This window comes from Temnothorax nylanderi, unplaced genomic scaffold, assembly GCF_030848795.1.
Source record: "Temnothorax nylanderi isolate EJ_2023f unplaced genomic scaffold, tnyl_v1.0 TNYL_tig0043_pilon, whole genome shotgun sequence".
NCBI classification, from domain to species: Eukaryota; Metazoa; Arthropoda; class Insecta; order Hymenoptera; family Formicidae; genus Temnothorax; species Temnothorax nylanderi.
Genome location: NW_027249105.1, coordinates 868,481 through 889,686, shown reverse-complemented (window position 1 = coordinate 889,686; position 21,206 = coordinate 868,481). Strand labels below are relative to the sequence as shown.

Sequence of the window (21,206 nt, the reverse complement as noted above, 5' to 3'; positions counted from 1 at the left end):
TGGAAGCGAGAGACAGGCGCGTGTTTTCCGTCCGACGCGCGCGCGAGTCCTCTAACGTAAGTAGATTATGCATTCGTTCCGCGAATGTTATTATCCTTTGATTAGGCGCCTCGCTGCAAACCAATCTCGCACAATTCGTAGAAATACAGACAGCGTAGTTCGTGAAGCAGCGCAGCGCCCCGGCGCGCGATGCCCGCGCCCGTAAATGTTTTCGCGATCGTTACCGCGGTGATGCCCGTATTTTGCAACGTTCCGGTGATCCGACGTGAAACGCACGGATAGAGACGCGGGCGTTTACCCGCGTTCCCTGCAATTCAAATTCGCATTCTGTCCGTAAATTCGGCCGACGTCCATGTTAACCGCGTGTAACGCGTGTCTTATACAAAAACCGGGTGAAAGGTGTGCTTCACACGAATTTTACGGATAGCGGATTTTTATCTCACTCGCCACTATTCACGGATATATTCTTCGGTTTCCGTGAAGCAAAGCTTTAGAAAGATGATCGTATTGTGCAGCGCAGAATTACAAATTAATAAAATTCTCCGGAATGCTTGATGTAACCATTTCCGTATTACGTATCTTCGAAAAATAATCAACATTTATGTGAAATGAGAGATGAAAATATTATTACGCTAATACTATTATACAATGATCATGACAAAATTTTCGTGACTAAAATAAGGATTTTTGATTCTCTCTTGCAATACGAGTGATGTAACTATTATTAAGGTCATTTCCTATTTTAGTGCTATGTACCAGATATTCTGTATATTCCATATTTAACGATATGCACACGTTGAAAACACAATCTTGCTAAAAATATTAAAGTGTACATTTTGATTCTTTATATGTCAAAATTTTGAAAAATCTGGATAATATCAAGCAAAAATATTAAAAAAATATTTTTCCAGGATGATACACTGGGAAACTTCTGCGCGTATCATGGTAGTTTTGTATTAATAATAGGATTTAAAAAAAACGACGCTGGACTTGCGCGAGCGGCCAAAAGGTCTTGGAGCTAAAGGCTCGCGGCTTGATTCACACAGAATGGTTAATTACATTAACTAACTTTTGCGGCAGCGCTCTCTCCAACGTCACCCCTAATCCGAGACAGCGGTTTGTCTCTGCTTTCTGCAACGAAATGAGAAACTCCTCGCCGCAGCCGAGCGAGGACGTCTGCAACTCTCAGTCTGGCAATTAACACGAGCGATTTTTTCGCATTACGCGCGGGTAATTATCATCTGCATTTCAATGCGCGGCATTAAACGCGGCCACAGTCGATGCATCAGCGCGAGCGAAAAGTTTGCTCGATTAATTAACGCTGAATGCAATGGCGGGCATCGTTGTCCGCTACATTATTCGACGCCAGCCGTATTATCGTGCTCTATGGTGTATAAATAACATTTGCTGTAGTGAAGGTAAATTTCAAGGCTTTTGAAGTCAAAACTATCATCAAAGAGCCGCACAGAATATGCATTTTATTTTTTAACATTCCTTATTAAAATTGTATATTTAATTTTCATTATTAAAAAAGTTACATAAAAATATATTTTCTTTATTTCAATTCTCGTGAATAGGAATATTTAGAATATGAAATATTTTCATTTATTTAATCTACTAAAAAGATTAAGCCATTGAAAAAGTGATAGCCATTGATTCTTATTTGCGCGTATTAGCCGGTCAAACGCGGATCCTACCGTGGTTTGAGTTCGTTTCGGAGGTGAAAACTAAGCACCACATCCACGGTCTCGGGCTGCGTCGAACACTGTAAAAGTTGGTCCAATCGCGCGAGTTCCCCGCCGCAAAACGACATAATCAGTTTAGCCCGCAAACGAAGCTCCGTCGGCCGCGACGGCTAATCCTAGATCCGCAAGTAAGTTCACGCCGGGGGTGTAAACCCGAGAATGTTGCGGCTAAGCAACGGCGCCGCCACCCTCTGTACAATGCCTTGTGGCTTTAGGGGAGGCGTAAGTTTCTCACAGGGGGTTTATCTTGACGATTCGTTCGATATATAAAAAGCCCGCGAGCTGGGAGTGCTGTGACAGGACAAGCTATATCGAGCGTGACGGGAAAAAGCGGAAGATCGCGGCGCGGCGGTGCGAAAAGGGGAACTGCGAGAGAAAGGGGTTGACGAAATGCAATGACTGTGCTTCTCTCGAATGTGAGAGTCGCCCGAGAGAGCTCCGGCTCCGAGAGTTCTTACGAAATGGCCGGAGTAAACTTTTTTACTTTATCATCCGGCCATTCTACGAGCTACTTCAGCGTGCTTGCACGCGTTGCGGTACGTAGGTAGGGTGAATACATAAGGTGTAGCACGCGAGCACAGGAGTGTGTACGTACGCGCGATCGAAGTAACCCAGACAGGGTCTCGTTTCCAGGCCGACGTCGCGCGACTCTCTTCGGGGTAGACTGGTTGCATGTAAGCGGCATACTTCTTTCGCCTCTTTCGTGCTTGCGCGGCGGCTAATTAAGTACATCATACCGATACCAGGGTGCCCGTTTTTGAGAGCGAGTCTCTTCCCGCTAATAGCCTCATCGTGAGTCGCAAAGAGCAGGCGATACGTCCTGGGAATGCCCCGATAGTTGTCGAGAAAACGCCGCAAAAGAGCATGTCGCAGATCGGTCGATTTCGGTTTTCCAAATTGCCCGTTGCATTGTGAGCTCGGTGGTGCGGAAAGCGCTGGATAAGGGCGGCGATAACCAACGCGGGGGTGCTCTGCCTCCCCTAGGAACGCGTTTATTCCATATGTATAAAGAGGAGAGAGAGAGAAGCATGAAACGGCGAATACAAAAACGGCAAACCGGCAGAACGAAATGGCACCGGCGCAATGGCACGCGCGCAAGCGGCTGTCACTCGTCATTACGCGTCGTACTCGATTTTTTGGCCGCGTTTTTCTCGCGCAGTTCTTTGGTCGCGGCTACATACCGCGGCTCTTTGAAAAGTTCCGGCGTCTACTCTGTCAATTACTGATAAAAACGGCGACAGGTCGCGCGGTACCAGCGACAGGTCAGAACTGAAACCCGGGTGAAGGCTTGCGAGAATGTAAATTATCACGTCTGGTCGGAAGATAAATAACACGCGGCCTCACCCAGTCCAAAAAACGCAGCGGTTATTTTGTCTAAAACGATGAAAAAAAATAGAGCAAATGATCTCACAAGGGGACAACCTGCACGTTATCCGTCTAACTGCAGAAATCCGTTGAACTCTTTCTATACATCCCGTTTGTGTAAAGTGATACGATTTTTTTGCTCCCGCGCGCGCGCGCGCTCGTGCTATGAATTTCCACCCCCGTTTTATTGAATGCCGTGACGTTTGAGAAATTTCTTCCTTTACACCGAAATACTATCCAAAGTCGCCCTCGATATCTCCCGTTGGCTCCCGACGCACGATTCCTCCGGTTATCTCAATCGTAATGGCGGTGTATTATGACGGCGGGTCTAACCAGATTCGTCCGAGAGATATGATTACGATAGAAACGAGTTTTTCTTCGCTTGACATGCCGATGAAATATGATCACGGCAACCGACGTTCGTAGGGGAGTCGGGACAGGGTGCGGGCGGATGTAGGTGTACCTATACTAAGCGCCATCGTTCAGCGTGCATAATGTATCATAAAATGCGGCGGGGTTATTTTTCGGGAAACAACGACGGTAGCTCGACCGTTCCTATCGCGTTCGGTTAGGAGAAACAAGAATATTTAGCCGTAGATTTTCTCCATGCACATGTGGTAAACAAAATAGATGATTGCGCTCGCGACATAAATTTTTCTTTACTACATCGAGTTAATCGTGTGACAGCACGATTTAATCCGCTTTACGGAAATATGTGATTGATTGTTTCAAATGTTTCTCTTATATAGATTTCCGACATTTCTCTTGTTAGTTACGATATCTCTGATAATGTTTGGAGTTGATGTTTCGTCAATGTCAAGTCAGAAGTACCGAGATTATCTTTTGAGTAAAAAGCGATCGAAAATCGAGAGACGAAGCTTTAAAATACGCTTCTCGCGATGAGGAAACTTAAACCCGAAATTTGGCATCGATGAATTTTCTCGAAATACTATTGCTATAAGTTTATTTAAAAATTCGTGGGACTATTTTCTGGACGTTCCCGAGGCAGCCACCGGCTCGATGTTCTCTTTATGGCGTCGAAAAATCTATTTACCGTTTGCCTCGCTCGCTTTTGGTTGTCGTGCTGAGGTCGAGCCGTGGAGAATCCATTTTGCGGCGTGACATAGAAAAGCGGGACGTTGACGTACCGCGCGACCGAGAAAACGATAGCGGGAGAACGAGAGAACAAAGAAGAAAGGAGGAAAGCCAGAAATGAAGGAAAGAGCTACGCTATGCGTCTGTACCTGTAGACGTCTGCATAATACATCTGTATGTGTGTGTATATGCATTATAAAAGATATTGGCGCATACACTATGTGAAGCGCGCTACGTCGGAAGTGACATGTGATTTGGAAATATTCGCCAGCTACGTCATCGTGAATTACCGAGTAAATCCCGTTATTAATCGGATCACCACTAACGACATTTTTCGCAATACTCAACGCGTGTAGCGAAGTCGGCGCGATGCCTGCGTAATATGAACTTGTAAGTACATTAAGATTCTCTCTGGCCCGAAATATGAAAAAAACGCGAGCGATCTTTCGCGAGAGCGAGAGAGATGGAGAAAAAGGAAATAAATAAAAAAAAAGACGCAATCTCGATAGAGAGCCGCGTTCGTGTCGTCTTAACCCGCGAGAAAGACGCTCCTTTCTCGCCACACGAAGACGTCACCACACGGACAGGCGAGCCTCCGAGGAAATCTTCGCAGTCGACCCGGACTGTTTCCTTTTCCTCGAGTTAGACGGGACGGACGGGACGTATCTGCATTAACTATGGATTTCACCCATCCCATAGCTATCGCACGCGCCGCTCTCTGCGCTTCGATTCTCTCTCTCTCTCTCACACACCTTTTCCTCCTTCCGCGAGACTTCTTCGACCCTTTTTTTGTCGCTTTCTTTCCGCCGTCGCCGACGCGAAGAGCGCGGAGTGCCAATTTTCTGTACTCAATCCGACCGATGGGAGACGGGCGACCGGCGTTGCACGAATTAAAAAAAAAGGGGGGGTAAAAGACAAAAAAGCGTCCACGGATTTCCCCTGCGTGTTACCTGAATGCGGTCGGCGGCGCACGACAGCACGGTTGTCGAGAATTGCGGAAAACAGAACTATTGAATTCAAATCGGCGTCTCCGTTGGGGAAAATGATTCGTTCCGCGCTGATCCGCTGATTCCAGCTAACTCTCGTCACTCGTTACTAATGGAACGCTAGTTCCGCCACAGGCACAGCGCGCTGTTTTTCTGAAAGAGAACTGATATTTCGAGTCGACTCCCCGTGATCGTTAACTCGATCACGGTCGGACGTTTTTGCACGGGGGAACTTTTAAAAGCGTAGTTTCGCACTGACCTTTCAATTACCTACTTACCGTTGCCGCCACTGACCCGGCAACAACGGACGCGTTTTACAGCATCGCTCTGATATGACATTATCGTTTCTCATCGCCTGAAACTCACAAAGCATTCAAATCCGGCGAGAGCTTTCCGACAGCCGAATTAGGATTACGTCGCGACGTAATTAATTGACTGAAATGCCGGGGATGTATCATCGTCATTACAGAGTCAGCGTAAAGCTCGCCGGATTACCAACTGCGGCGACAGATTACCGCATAATGATCGCGCAGCTAGCATTGCTCCCGATCATTCGACCCTAAATAGATGTTTATTAACGTTGTTGCGACGACAAGAAATGATCATGGTGTTCGTGCATCTACGAGTTTTTATAAATCCGCGAAGCGGGCTCGCGAGGCGTCGTCGCCCCGTGCGTCGGTCGAGTTTAACGTAAGTAGTCTTAGAGTCCGTATAGAGTCTGTATAGAGTCCGTATACACTTCGATGGCGTCTCCTAGATCGAGCCTGGGTACCGACGACTTGGTCACTTCCGCAAAAGTCGCGGCGAATCGCACGCGAACACGCGAGCGAATCTGTATTTTCGACGAGAGATCGCGAGCGCCCGATAATACGGCGGAGTGCCCGGACTTTCGACGAGCCGTTCGCGTATTTTAATCGCGAGCGAGGTGTCGGCCTAGTCGGGGCGACGCTGACACGTGTTCGCGGTACGACACGCACGCAATTCAACGCAATGCGTGCGCTCGTCATTTAGCCGCCGAGAGCCGCTCCCTGCTCGAGACACGTGTTATTACCCGTCTCGAAGAGACGGAGCCAGCCGAGCGCTTTTAAAGCTCGACTTTAGGGAGCGGCAGTCACGCCGACGGCGTTTTCATTCATCGTTCTCTTCATATATTCGACACCCGCGACGCGTTTCAGTAGTCCGTTCTCTTTTTCCCGCTTCCGCGAACGTCCTTAGAGCACGGGTATTACGAAGAGAACGTTACGCACGCTTTCATTTAGTTCTTCTCCTTCTCTCGCACACGGATCGTACGATGCGAGAGTCTCTTTGCACTTGCGCGCGCTTGCAACGAAATTACTACGACCACGGCTAATTTCGCGAGGCGATTGCACGTACGAGAGATCGAGTCGTTCTGCAAAAATATCACAACGTGTCGCGGGAGTAGCCGCAAAAAAAAAAAATTAATTTTTATAAGTATCGAGATGCACGATAAAATTTTTTGCCCGCGTCATCGATCGAAAGCGATACGGCCGACAGCGCGACGTCGTAGCTAATAAGTAAACCGTAATAAATTACGAAGATCCAGGGCGTTCGTTCGTGCAAAGGGATTATCTCGTCCCGTTTAAATAACGCGGTGTACGCTCGAGCGGACGAGCGTATCGGTGCTTTCGATCTAGTTTCGCGACGCATGCGACTCGACTCTCTTTTATACGCGCGATCGAACGCGAGATACGCGCGTGGAAAAGTGGCGCGTCGCTCGGCTCTCGTAGATTTCGAGAGTCCTAGGAGGAGTGCACAGTGCACACACACACACACATTCCGCGCGGTTTTCCGCGGTCATTGTCCTCGCGCACGAAGTGTCCATCGCGGAGAGGAACTGTCCGTGCCCGCGACCGGACGTGAGAGTTTACTTTAAACACTAGCATTCGTCGTTGATCTTGGATTTTACTCACCGGTATTCTGCGCGATAATCGGGTCAATCGCCAGCAACACGACGAGGAAGATAGGAGTCATATTGACCACCTTCTTTCCCGCCTTCCCTCGACCACCCGTGATCACTGCACACTTAACACCACCGTCGCAGCGTGCCACCTATGAAAAGATAAACCACCTTCGTCATAAACATACCACCTTCAGCACTGTGAGGGGAAGAGGGCGAACAGAAGTAGGACGACGAGATACGTCTTCCTGACGAAAAACGTTGTTGCAGGTGTGACGCTGTGTAGGGTAGACCTCGACGATTATACTCTTCTCCCTCGTCGCACACACAGGCGCCGCGGGGAGAAGGTTCTTTCCCGGGAAGGGAAAAAATCGGACACGTTGAATTCTCGAGCAGTACGACGCGAATAATCGGCGGAGCGCTAAAGATTAGCGCACGTTCGCGAAATACTTTTTCGTAGGAAAGGAAGGAAGAGTAACGGGAGTTTGAGTTGCGCGTAAAAAAATACTTGTTTCTGACGCGTTTATGGTATAACTGTACAAAACGACGGAAGGACGTGAGAAACGCGAAAGTGCCTATTCAGCGGCCATCGAGAAAAATTATTGACACACGCCATTTAACATTTTCTTTCTCTCCCACTTTCTCCGTGTCTCTCTCTCTCTCTCTCTCACAGTAAAATATTCCGCGAATATATCGAAAAGCGGTCGGTGTGGGCGGTCGTTGACGTTGACGTTAAAGAAGAAAGAAGCGCGTGTTTTCCTCTGAGCCAGTCGCTGACATCGCAATAATGGCCGCGATCGTTGTGCCACTTTGTCGCGGCATACGCTTCCTCTCGCGTACGAGAACTATTTACATTCTTTCGCCGTCGTCGCGTCCGCTCGTGTACACTCTTGCCGATTTAATAGAAGGATCAATTTTGGAAGGGCGTCACTTCCAGGTTGGCCTCCGAAAGACGGATGTCGCACGACGTATTTCCCAGGAGGTAGAAAATATCTTCCTTTATTTTCTCTCCGACCTTCTTCCGTTTTCGCCGAGTCACCTCCGGTCGACCGTCCTCGCGTCGTATTCTCCACTCTTGACGCCGACAACGACAGCTACTAATAAGCTACACACGGCGTTCAGTAGTTCAGAGATTTGCACTTCGATGATGCGAACGATTATCTGCCACCTTATCCGATTCTCCTCTGCCGTTCTTCCACTGTTGACTTTCAGAAATTCCACATTCTTGACTGCGGGCCCTATCTCGTGGCGATTATCTCGACTCTTTCTTCCTGTGATTCCACGACCATCCCATATTTTTCGCGCGTCCCACGCTCCAAGCCGAGAGCCCTCACGACAAAGCTTCCGCCGAGCTTTGCCGCGCGAGACGTTGACCCTGGACCCGGCGCTGGCCACGATTCCGGCTCGCGTTACATCCTCCAGGTAACTGAGTGTAATTGTTCTTCTCTGCTTTCCCGCGGCTTCCACCGAGCGAGTAGACTTTTCATTTTCCACTCTGTGCTCCTGGTCTTCGCGTTATATTCCTCTGCTCTTTCGATTTCTCGTTAAAGAAAACATATAACGTAATTCTGTTGATGCTCAAAGTCCGAAAATGGAATAGCTGGTTCGGATGAGACTACTATTACGCTGCGACGCGGTCCTTTTCCGTGCAACAATGGTGAGGCGTTGGCAAAACGCGCTCTTTGACTTTCGCCGGGAAAATGCAAATAATCCGTCTTGTTTAGCGATCGAACGGAACTCAGTGGAATCTTGCAAGAAAGAAACGAAGACGAAGGGTTAAGATTAATAGCAGCTCGCGTGATGAAATTTATACGGCAGTTTTAGAGCTTTCGGGTTCGTTGCACTCATGACTGCGGGCTCCTTCGAATCTTGTTTCGTACTACCTCCCTCGCCGCACGCGACTTTCTCACATTCTCACCATCCGATCGTTGTGGGTATATTTTCCACGGTGTTTTCCGCTGCATTTGTATCTTTTTTGGCGAGTTTTCGTTGCACTTCTCGTCTCTGGTCTTCAGCACCGCTGTGCTTAAACGAGAACTTGCTGTTCACAAGAGCTTAATTCAATTTCTCGAATTTGCGAGTGTTCACATTCCTGACCGTCCTTCCCATTCCTGTTGTTTAATTTTCCGGATGCACCACGTGAATTTTTCCCAGCAGCAGACCTCTCGACGGTTATCTGTACGCATCTGCGTATCTGTCTCTCTGCACGGCGTGAAACTCTAAATAATGCCGTGTGTTGTGCGCGTTTCTTGTGCGAAAAGGCGAATCAGGTCTCTTCAGGAAAGTCCGTTTTCGTAGAAGTTTCACGTTTTTGGATATCAAGGGAAGAAATTCGAGCAAACGCGAACCTCGAATTCCTGTCGCGTACCCGCGAGTCAATTATAAATTACTCCGGCGAGCGTATGAGACCCCGCGTTAAGGGTAGTTTTCTGAACGCGCGCTGCGGCCTGACTGACTCACCCCCATGCCCCCCGACGACACCCCCTACCCTGCTCGTCCACCACCGACATTCCTGACGCAGGCGCGCCGCCCCTCCTGGCCTCGAGATTGCCGTACGTACATGTACGAATTCGCGCCAGACCAGATTTTACGATGATCGGGAGATATGCTCCTGGTTTTCCTTTCTCTTGTTGTTTTTTTCTTCTCACTGGACTGAAGTTGTGAGTCACGAGCGAGTTTATGCATTCCAAGATGTCGGAACGTAAGCTACGGGAAAATCTGTCGGTTTTCGATATGTTTCAATATTCTCCGGCGCTTCTATCAAAAGTGTTTCAATCCAATCTACTAATATTCTTAAAGTGATGATAAAAAAAAATAATTTTCTTGTACTGAAGTGAGTGCTGAAGTCGTAAGGTCATAGAGTGTTTCTCAAAATTGATCGTAAATCATCACGGATCGTTAATGGCACTGTTACGTGAGAGAGAGAGACGCGGGAGTGATTCGGAGAACCGGAGAACGGGGGCAAGGTAGCCGCGGGTTAGGTAGGGGGTTGGTTTCGGCGTTGGTTTAAAAGCGACGCATGCGTCTCCCGCGTAAGGGGATGTTCGGGGTGAGCTGCCGTTCTCCGGCCAACGTATCGCAGTTTCTGGCTTGATGTTTGTCCGCGTGGTACTCCCAGGGACGGCTGTGCCCGTGGGAACCCACGAGGGTGCAGCTGAACGTATCTGAAGGAACATCTCTCGCGCAAAGAAAGATAAGACAAAGCGGATAGCTGACAACAGAAGGGATAGGTCGAGGAGAGAAAGAGAGAGAACGGGCGAGAGAAAGAAAAGGGGTGAGAGAGATGAAAAAGAGGGATAGAGGGAAAGAACGCGGCAAAGGAGGAATTATCGATACAGGACGGTGACCACGATCTGCCACGCTTGCGCCTTCTTGCTTCGAGAAATAGTCCGGGCCTTTCCTTCCTTTCTTTCCCGCCGACACTTGGACTCTTCGTCGTCCAGTCGCGGAACTCAAGAGACCCCTGGGAGTCTACGTGGGAGTCGGACTCGATGGGACCGATCGTTTTTTCAACAGGTAAGTGCCGTGACGCGTCTACATGTACATGTACCCGTGGGTGTATCTGTTCACGTGTGTCTTCAAAGGCAGCGAAATCGAATTCCCGCTCGGACTAAAATATCATGTGAAGATTGTTGCTTAATTTTATAGACGTAAATGTGAACGTGAGCACGAAAGCTAAATATATTTACGATAAAAGAACCGTCATCCTCTTATTGATATCGCGTTGAAAAATCAAACCTTTAGAAAATATCTAATAATTTCTGCTAAAAGATTATTCTAAAAGAATAACTTAGAATTATATATCTGAAATCATTTAATAAATAGAATATAATACAACACGATTTTTCGAAAATAAAATTAACGGCCGTTGAAAACCACTATGACAAACAATAAATATTATTTTAATCGTCATTATTGAGTCGAAATTTGTAGCTATTAATTTTATTATAAGAAACTCATTGTATCGTTCTATTTACCCGAAGATCTCGATGGAAGTAAACTTGGAAAATTGGTCGAAATTTCCGTATCGAGCGGTGAGATAGGATATGGCGCACCAGCGATTAATTATTCGTGGTAATTGGTCAATGTTTACGACATCGCCACGGAAGTAATTTACCTCCCCTTCATGCCTTTATTTTGCGTTTCTGCTTTTACCGTCAGCCATACCTTTAATACCACCCTCTCTTTCATCGTTCCCGTTTCCCCTTCGATCACTATCCCCACATCACTCTGACTCACTTCCGCAATGGATGCGCATTTGCAAATGCGACACGCAACTCTTTTGCATATACCGGTTCCGAATTCTTTAAACATGATCTTTCAGCGTGTACGCGTCTGGATGAAGACAATAATTTCGTTAAAGTCTCGCGCTAACATGAGGAGTACGTCGATATTCAGGAATAATTAAAAGCAAAATATCATAAATTTTTTAACAAGCATGTAATATATAAAGAGTAGTAAATATTAGTAGATAAAAACAAGATTAGTCAAACGGATGTCATAAATATTACATTGAAATCGTCATTCGCGTTTTAAATATGTAAAGCCTACTAAAAGCATCTCTAATAAAATTAAATAAAATTTCGAATTGTCTATCATTAATTTTCAGCGCCTAAAGTAATTGGTAACGTTTGACAGCTTATAATAGAAATGTTAAACTAGTCGAATCGGGCGACAATACAATCTACGACAACATGTGCAATAATCATTGTTGTGGTTTAGCCGATTCGACCATTAGTGCTGGTGTCATTAGAGCCACTGCAAACGCCAAACAATTACATATTAACCGCGTAATTCGAATTTGAGGCCTCGGAATATCCGATAACGCCGCGTAGAAAATATTTATTACGCGCCGCAATGGCGGCCATCCACGTTTTCTTAGCTTATATAGGAACTTCATTCATAAATCGAATGCTGGTTAAAATTGCAAAATAAAGTCGGACGACAGTAAAGTGAGTGTCGAGAGCTTAATGCAGAAATATGCGCGAAAAGCGCGACATCGCTCGCGCGCCCGACCAATGCGCGAAGCGATGAAAAGAGAGGCAGGTGGAAGAAATAAAAACTCGTCTCGCGCCTTAGTCGGAGAACCGAAGGAAATGCGCTCGCCGTTTTCTCAGTGATAGTAAAAAATTCCAAGATGGGCATAACTTAATTTAATACTGTGGCCAGTGCACCACGGTGCTCAATGATAAATCCCTCGGTACCCCTCCCGCCGCTTGTTCCGGCTCTTTCTGTGTCCATCCTAAAATCTTTCCCTCTCGTTCCTCTCTCGTCCCGAACAAAAGATGACAAACGGAATAAGAGTAACCGGAAAGTACGGCGGTCGTGCACGGCGGTGAGTCTTAATTCAAGGCAAGAAGACGAACGTGCGCGGAAACGACGGAGAGGATAATTTGGGGTAGAGGGTTAGAAGGTGAAAATCGTCGACAATCGTCGTGTCTGTCTGTAATTAAGCTCTTGGCACACAAATTCAATACGCGATCAAATTAAAATTCAAATTATTAATCTCCAACGAAATGATTAGGAATATAAAATAGTCAAGTGCTGCAACTTTATTAAAACTTTGAAAAAAATAAAGAGACACCGATATTAGAATATGCATTACAAAAGATTATTTTGTAATGTCACTTTACGCTTAATTATTTATCGATATATTTTCTTGCAAAATGGAACATTTGCACGATGAAATATAAGTAATTCAACATTATCTGTTCTGTGCTCGTTCTATGGACGTATAAATGAACTTTGTTTAATTATGGCACGACAAAATAATAAATTGAAAAGTAGCTGTTGACTCGTGTATTTTATCGTATCTTATTTTTTCGTACTTGCTTCTTTCGCCGGAGAATCATTTAGATAGATTGGTATTCATAACGTTCGCGATTCATATTCATAATCAAGTGTGCTCGAGCGGTTTTCATTTGCGATCAAGTTAGTACTTAAAAAGTATTTCATTTGTTTATCGCCGAAACGGATGCAACATCCTGATCCGCTTAACAGCATTCATCGATTTAAAATCCGAGTTAACGCATTTCGAAAATAGAGACGAACTCGACGGATTATGAGGAATACGTGATTTCGTTCAAACCGCAACGGCGTTAAGTAGAATAACCGATAATAGCGCTGCCCAAGAGGCTTTAATACAATTTACGGTAAAACTCGTCGCGCGGCGAACGCGTGGATTTTTCATGTATAACCCGCGTTTGTCTCTTTCTTCTCTCCCGAGACGCTAATGTTGTCTCATTACTTGAAATTCCCCGAAGTTTTTTCTGAATAACCCGCGTTCTTTTTGCGCTTGTTCGCGCTCGTCCGCTCAACGCAAAGCGGACGTCAACGATGCTTCTTCCTCGAATCTTTTCCCCATTAACACCGTATTAACGTCAAGACGTCTCGGCTTCTCTAAAAAAAAAAAAGGAATAAGAAAAAAACAGAAGAACGCAGACAACGGTTCTGGGTGGAGAATGGTGGAGAAGCTTGCGGAACAATCGTACACCGTGCACATTCCGCTGACTTATGAATAAACATTTTCCGAAGGCACCCAGCGGAAAATTACTCCCGGAAATACCTCGACTTTCGTCTTATATCTTCTCGTGAGAGACTCTGCGCGCTCTTAGTGTACGATTCACTCCTGTTTTACTATTCGTCCCTGGAAGGCTCGATAATCGAGCCTAAGAGATTTCCGTATCTCAGGAGAAAACAGTTGAAGTATTACGTCATATTTATTTTAATAAAATCCACGCTTTTTTCGTAATTTTTAAGAAATTATAAATTCTACAAAATAAATTTTTTAGAGAGTAATTATATCACTTTGTCATACAAAATTTTTAATTTAAAAAACTGTAAAAATGGCTGACTTGAAAAAAAATAAAACTAAAATCATAAAAAATTGTAAACATTAAAATTTTAGAAAACTAAGTTGACGCGCGCGCGACAGTATTTGATAATTTATGAAAAGCTAAACAAAAATAGTAATAAGCATTTTCTGTAATTGATCGGAAAAGAATCGGTTGTGATTACGAAACGAAAGGACTGTAAAGTATTTACCATTAAAAATGGTGATTTAACGAATCGTGAAAACTGTTTTTCACAATTTAATGCTCATGCATTGATCAGTGTTCGATAATTAGTCCGCTATTAAAGCGTTGGTAAATAGGGAAGAGATATTGTCACTTTCTGCGAGCAGTGCAAAATCGTTTCGCGTAATAAAACCAATGCGCTAAAGCGCGAATTTATATCGAATCGATACTCTCCAGCCTTTCCCTTTTTAACCGGATATGAAGGTACCGCTGGTTTTGTCGTAAAGGCAAAATTATTCGATCTCTCAGTGTTTAAAATAGCCTTGCAACTAAAATACTTTCAGCTACAATTAATGTAAAAAATTAGTTAATACGTTTCAATATTATTTTATTCATATTAAACAATGCACACGCGGATATGAAACGGATAGCAATATGATTTTAATTCTTCTACGTGCAATAATATACCTATTTATAAATGGAGTTGATTTACACAAACTCCCTCTTTCCCTCGCCTCCATAACGAAATACGATAAACGTAATGTAATCTAATAATCAATATCGAGCCTTAACAAAAATTGATTTTCTCGCGCGCAACCGCAATGTAAATCACTATTTTCGATTGAAGATAAAAAATAATTGATGATAGTCAATTTAACAATACACTTTATATTTCAATATTTGTGTGATGTTAGCATTTATTTAAATGTGCTGCAAAAACTGCATTGTTTTCTGCAATAAAAATTGTAGCTACTTTTATATCATCGTACATTTACCTATCGTAATCGATTCGGACAACATGAAAAATCACTAGGAAACGCGCAGATTCGACTTTTCCCCTTTCTCTCTCCTCCTCTTCTCTAAGGGGCCGAAGCCCCTTTCCCTTTTCTGACTCACCCTTCTTAGCTGTTAATAGCCTCGATCACGAAAGCTGTTAAAAATCAAGACTCACTCCCCGACACGAAACCACTTCGATTGCGAGGAAGCACGTAGGAAAAAGAGAGGTTTTTCGAGATGGCAAAGCCATTATATCTCGAGGACTTTGTTTAAAATTACTCGAAGGTAGGACTGTTTTTCTTTTCTCGAGAGGAGAAGCAAATCCCTAGGCTTAATATATAATAGGGTGGTATCACAGGGTGTAACAAATAGTTGTTTGCTGAAGTTATATCGCGAGGCATTATCACGCACAATGTGTCGTGTTTGCGAAGCAATCTGCCAGGACGCCAGGTATCGATACCGACTAATGACACGCTTTCCACGCGAGTTTTCATCGAGAGCTCGATATTGGGTGCTCTTCCCTAGGCGTGAATCAAAGAAAAGCTGATTTGAAAGAGTGCACCGGATTCGGAAAGGGAAAGGCTCGAAGCCCGCCGTAACGATCCCTCCTTTCGCGGACGGTACTTAGAAACGGCGAGCCGCGCCGAAGACGATAGAGACGGCGCGGTGGGATATCTCTCGTCTCAAAGGCGTCTGTAAGAAAATTCTCGCGGAAAGGAAAAATCTGTAACTCGACGGGAGTAGCGCGAGGAATCCAATTGTCAGTGCCAAAGGAACGACGAAGTTCTAGCTAAAGCGGAGCTTTCGAACCCCGGCGGGTGAGTGTGAGTCCCGGGGTAGCGAGAAAGGAGATTTGAAAAGCGGGACCTCGTTGTGCTTGCCGTCGAATACGGATTTCACCAACCCTCACGCTCTCTTAGCTCACGATTTGCTTATTCGCATCAAGGCGCGCGATTCTTAAACAATGCTCGCGATAACTATATAAAGAATAAAATTATATTCCGGTAACATATTATATTAGTTAAAAGCGGCAAATCTCTCTTTTTATTTTCACTTATATAAATACAAAAATAAAATGCATATACAAAATTACAAAAACGTGATTTTAAACAGAATTATACCATAATAATATACACAAGATTTTGGGAAAGAAAAAGATCGCTTTGTGCAATTTGCGCGCGTGTCATGTCAGTTTTTAATTTAAAAAAATTGGAATATTAAAAATTATATTTTAGGTCAATATAATTATATCCCATATAGGGTTTTACAATCGGTCCAATACTGGGCTAGTATAATTATACTGGCCCAGTATTGGGCCGATTATAAAACCCTGTATGGGATTATGCATAAATTGCTGATATTTAAAAGTTTGAAAATTCGACCAGAAAAATCGATCATTTGATTTATAAACTTATTTTGTATTCCTGCGAGTCTTAACAAAATTGCGAGCGTACAAATGTGGGTGATCCGACAGAAAACGGTGTAACGCGCTAACGAATGCTTTTAATCTAGTTCGGATAGATAGTACCGCCCTATGTGACTCCAACCCGCTTCCCCGCGTGACCCCGAGACACCCCGATCCCGGAGTGACTACAACGCGATACGTCGTACATATACGAACATGCGCGTGCAAACGAATGCATCCGCAATCAAACGCGGCCGGTCAGCTACACATTCTCGATTCCATCATTTGGGCTTCCGTTTGTAAATCGGCGAAGTCGGATGCGTGTGTAAACGATCGACCAATGCGGTAGTAACGAAGTCAGCGTTTGCTCCGCCTCGACTCCATGTCAGTATTCATCTCGCAAAAACGTCCCGTTCGTTAAACTCATAATGAATATTCCATTATTTCGATACCAAAATAAATTCTCGATAAATAACCGTTTATTTACGAGCAATTATATTCATTCAATTATACGTACACAACCTCTCGCTTTCTAAATAAAGTCATTCGCAGAAAGCCTCAATAACGAAATAAAAAATTATATTACAGGACATTTTATTTCGCGATTACAGTTTCCTGATTTTCTCGATGTAATCTTTATATTAAATTTCCTACCGCGCATTGGCCGCATCAACTAAACGTTGAAACTTAAAATTGATTTAAACATATAACACATATGACATAAAGAAAGGTAAGCACGTTGACGCTTGTAAGAATAAAAATAGATTTTAAAAAATGTTTTACAAATTAGCTTGAACAAAGATATAAACAATTTGCTTGTGGAAATCCAATGCACATGAACTACGATATGTCAAGAGACGAGTAGTATGACTTGCAGTATTTATCCTGCTAATATTTCTTCTACTTATCGATCTTGCCTGAGCTATCTTAATAAAAATATCATGTAATTTTATTTAATTTTACCTCTATAAAGGCTGATTTGCGGATCTCTCTTAACGATACATTTTTTGTTTATTTTTGTAATTACGATATGCTCTTAAAATACAGAATTTTTTTAGATGACATTTTGTATATGTTAATACTTATTAAATACACCAAAGGCCTTTACCTATCGATATTGACAGAAAGTGAGACTGTTCGCGCATTATCGGACGGTAACTGTCGCTAATTAATTTAAGTAGAAAAGGGGTAGGATACTTGAAACGCCACGATAGAGCACGAGCAAAACACCGCGAGGTAAAATTGCCTTACGCTACAAGTTTTGAAAGTCTAAGACGATAGACGATAATATCGTTTATTAAATTTCCTTCTTTCATAATTAAGCATAATTATGTCGACTATTAAAGTTCCAACGTGCGCAAGAAGTTGAATAGAGGAATTAAAATTTCAATGTTCCGTGACGGTTTCATACGAATGTGGAAAAGACTAATTAAAATCCAGCTTCAGTCTCATATGTCGTTCATTTTGAGAACTGACAATTAGGTACCGCTTTAAGTAAAAGTAATGAAAAACTTCACGATTTTCCTACGTAAAATATTCATCATGGAACTACGGATGATCTCATATCACAATAACTTTTCGCTTATATAATTTCTTATAACACTCATTTGTATAAATCGATAAGTCTTACTTTGTACCCCGTGCTGTATTTTATATATATATATAATTCATGTATATTAATGTAATTAAGTTATTGTTAATCAAATTTTTATATCGCGAACCTTATTGCAGATATCATTGTCCCTTTTTATAAGGGCGATTGTTATAAATCGATGTAAAATTTTCATATTAGATTAATGCTCCTAGTTTCATGGGAATATCGCAGTTAAAACAAGACTGTGAAATTCAGATTTCCTAAACACAAATACGTTTCGATTGTAATCCGATGGCACCGCGCAATTTGTAATAGCCGCGTAATTATCAATACGTTTGTATTGTATGTTTAATCCATTAGCAAAATTTTGAATTGTTAGATATACACATATATTCGACAAACAGTACAACGATTTATCGTATATAATTGAGAGGAATAGCGCGGTTATAATAGCATATGCATCAAACAAATGTAAGAATTCTTTGGATAACAAATTCGAAGCGAGAAATCACCGAAGAGACAAAATTATAAAATCATCAGTGTTAATATGTATGCGTACACATATATATCGAGACGCCGAGTAAAATTTTATTACTGATGCTTGGTATTACGGTGAATTGATGTTACGGAAAACTACTCGCGCGAAAGATTTCTAGTTTATACGTTTTCCGTTGCCCGAGAGAACGAAAGAGAAGAGCAAAGAAGAAGCGGATAACACCATAATGGAAAGTCGGACTGCGCTTCTCACTTCCTTTCTGGGCGTTCTTCCCTTTTCCTTTCTCTTTCTCTCCGTACTTCCTTCTTTCTCCGTTCTCACCTACCCCACTTTCTCGCATTTCTGTCACTCCATCTTGTTCTCTCAACGCGGTACGTCCCCGTAACAAGATCCGACAACAATGCTCTTCTCTCGCCTTTGTTCCAAAATTCTTTGCTCGGTGTTGAGGCTTTGTGTACTCGTCATCTGTATTAATTAAAAGTTTTTGAAGGCCCCTCGTATCTGTCTTTTGAGTCTAGACAACAAGTCAACGACTGTGAAGCTTGCGACACAAGTTCGACACTTCCTCGATGTGCTATCCTAATCCTATAACTTTCGTCCGGGCGAGAAACTTTTTTCTTACCTCTTTTTATTAGCTATTTCGAGTTTTATCGTACTGTTCATGATTCCCTTCGACTAAATTGGCTCTTTACAGAAATAACTGGTTCTTCTTACTATCTAATTTAACCTTGATTAAAGATATATTGTAGATTTTTCGGAGATGTTTCAAAAATTTCAAATTTAAAACAAAAATTAATTCAAAAACGAGAACTTTATTTTTCTGTTAGTACTGCTACCAGGATTGTCAATAATGCTCTTCAAAATAAATGTTTTGTATAATCTTTTTCCATTTTACGATAAAAAGTGAGAAAGACAGTAAAAATATATCCTAGTTATTTGTTATTTTTATTTGCCAACAGTTATAAATGTCTTTTTTCTACTAACCGATCTTGTTTTACTAGATCGAATACTACAATAAATTATTGGGGAAACAATTCCCTTCGTGCCATCTGTCTACTCGAAGGTTCGAAGTCAGACTAACATTTCTAAGATTTTTCAGAAGCTAGAAAAGTTCTCGTCGGTGATGCAGATTTCCCAATACGATAGCACAAAGAGATGAATACGTTGGAAATATAGACACGCACTTCCAATAAATGACAGAAATCCTACTTTTAGCCAAATGGACTTTTTATCCATTAAACTATAAAAACCAAACTATTTTTCGAAAAATTTTGTTACACAGTATATTTTCTGTAACAAAAAAATCTTTTTCCACTAAATTTCTCGTGACATTCGATAATTCGTGATAAACCACCGTAATGAATATAATGAAGGGAATAAAATAACGATTTTTTTATCGTATTAATTACAAATGCGATAAAAGAAAACGTGTGGAAACTGAAGGCACGTCAGGTAAATCCAACGATAATATGCAGTTACGATATCAAAATCGCTTTACCCTTCATCTATTCTGATTCATAATGGTGCGTTTCATTTTCATCGTAAAACCTCGTGGTGAGAATTTTCCCACAGTTTTTCCATTATTCCGATGCCGACAAAAAAATTCAAGTGCTGGTTTACGCTTTCACGTGGTATCATTTATTCATTTTTCCATTACAAATTTTTTGAAAAAGATGAAAACGGAAATCCTTTAAATTTACAACGTACACAAGGTCTGTTGCACGGGCCTGAGTAAATTTTCCAACGGGTAAAAATTAATTTCAGATGCTTTTTTGAAAGGGAATAAGTGCTATGCCGTTTACATTGCATCAATGTTACGTAGATTTATACAAATATTCGGCAATCTCAAAGAAACGCCATAGAAATTCACTAGGTTTGAATGCGATTGGACACGTGGCATATCGTTGATAAAAATCTTAACATGTTGTATGTGTCAATCGTATCCTAACATTATCATCGTAATATATCGTCTTCTTGACATATCTTCAACCGATAACGTCTCGTCATTCGCAGCGTTACTTCTATGAAATTAAAATGTGTGGCCTTTGCACACAAGGGAAAGGGAGAAAAGGAGATCGTAGGTAGGATAGGGATTCCACTTCCGTGTATGGTAGGTAGCCCCTCTTTTAACAGCACGAAACGCCATTGTATGGAATTCAACTGGCCGCTTGGGTTTTCCAAGCTCTTTCCGAAAAATATCCCCGCTCGTTTTACCTCCTCTTTCGTCGCCTTTCCCCTCCTCCCCGCTGTTCTGTCTGTCTCTCTTGCTCCTTTCAACCCTCTTTTTTTATTTTCCTCATTCGATATCCGCGCTCTCAACCAACATCCCTTGTCAGTCGATCCCAAGCGAGATCTCTAATGGAATTGTTCCATCGGACGATATCACGCGCTGGTTCTGCATTTTTCATCGAACATTGACTATTCGAACTACCATGAAACTCTCCTCGACGGATCGTTACATGCGAGTTGATACAGAGAAAAAACTCGCCGGGACTTGGTCTGGCAGCAGGTTAACGTTTCGAATATTCGCTGAATGGTAACTCGCTCGTCACGGACTCGCGTACATTGTTTTTGGCCCCGCTCGCTTTCGCGATACGTTCGTATGCAATTACTTTCAAATGCACGCACGTAAATCGAATGCCTATACGTTGATAAGAGTACAACAGAAACGCGCCGTCGAACTGAGTCGAACTTTTTGATAGCGAAGATCTTTAATATTCACTTCACCGTGAGAATTGTGTCAGGGATATGTCAAGAGAATTGTCAAAAAATGATTACAATGCCAAATTGTGACAATACAATTTTATAT

At 42.9% G+C, this 21,206-nt stretch overlaps 1 protein-coding gene and 1 long non-coding RNA gene across 10 annotated transcripts in view; one reads left to right on the top strand and one right to left on the bottom strand.

Annotated features, from left to right (window-relative positions):
• Window positions 1–21,206, bottom strand: part of Lar (tyrosine-protein phosphatase Lar) — a 382,201-nt gene that overhangs the window by 207,208 nt on the left and 153,787 nt on the right. For 8 of the 9 annotated variants that reach the window (XM_071704649.1, XM_071704648.1, XM_071704647.1 and 5 more), the window contains exon 3: window positions 7,123–7,261. The exons of the other annotated variant lie outside the window; for it this stretch is intronic. In XM_071704649.1, coding sequence (XP_071560750.1) covers window positions 7,123–7,183 — 61 coding nt within the window. In that variant the 5' untranslated portion in view covers window positions 7,184–7,261. The remainder of the gene's footprint in view (window positions 1–7,122; window positions 7,262–21,206) is intronic. 9 annotated transcript variants of the gene reach the window in all.
• The window catches only part of LOC139771699 (uncharacterized), a 44,664-nt gene continuing 33,180 nt past the window's right edge, over window positions 9,723–21,206 (top strand). Inside the window, exon 1 of the long non-coding RNA XR_011717961.1 lies at window positions 9,723–10,625. This is a non-coding gene — a long non-coding RNA (uncharacterized lncRNA). The remainder of the gene's footprint in view (window positions 10,626–21,206) is intronic.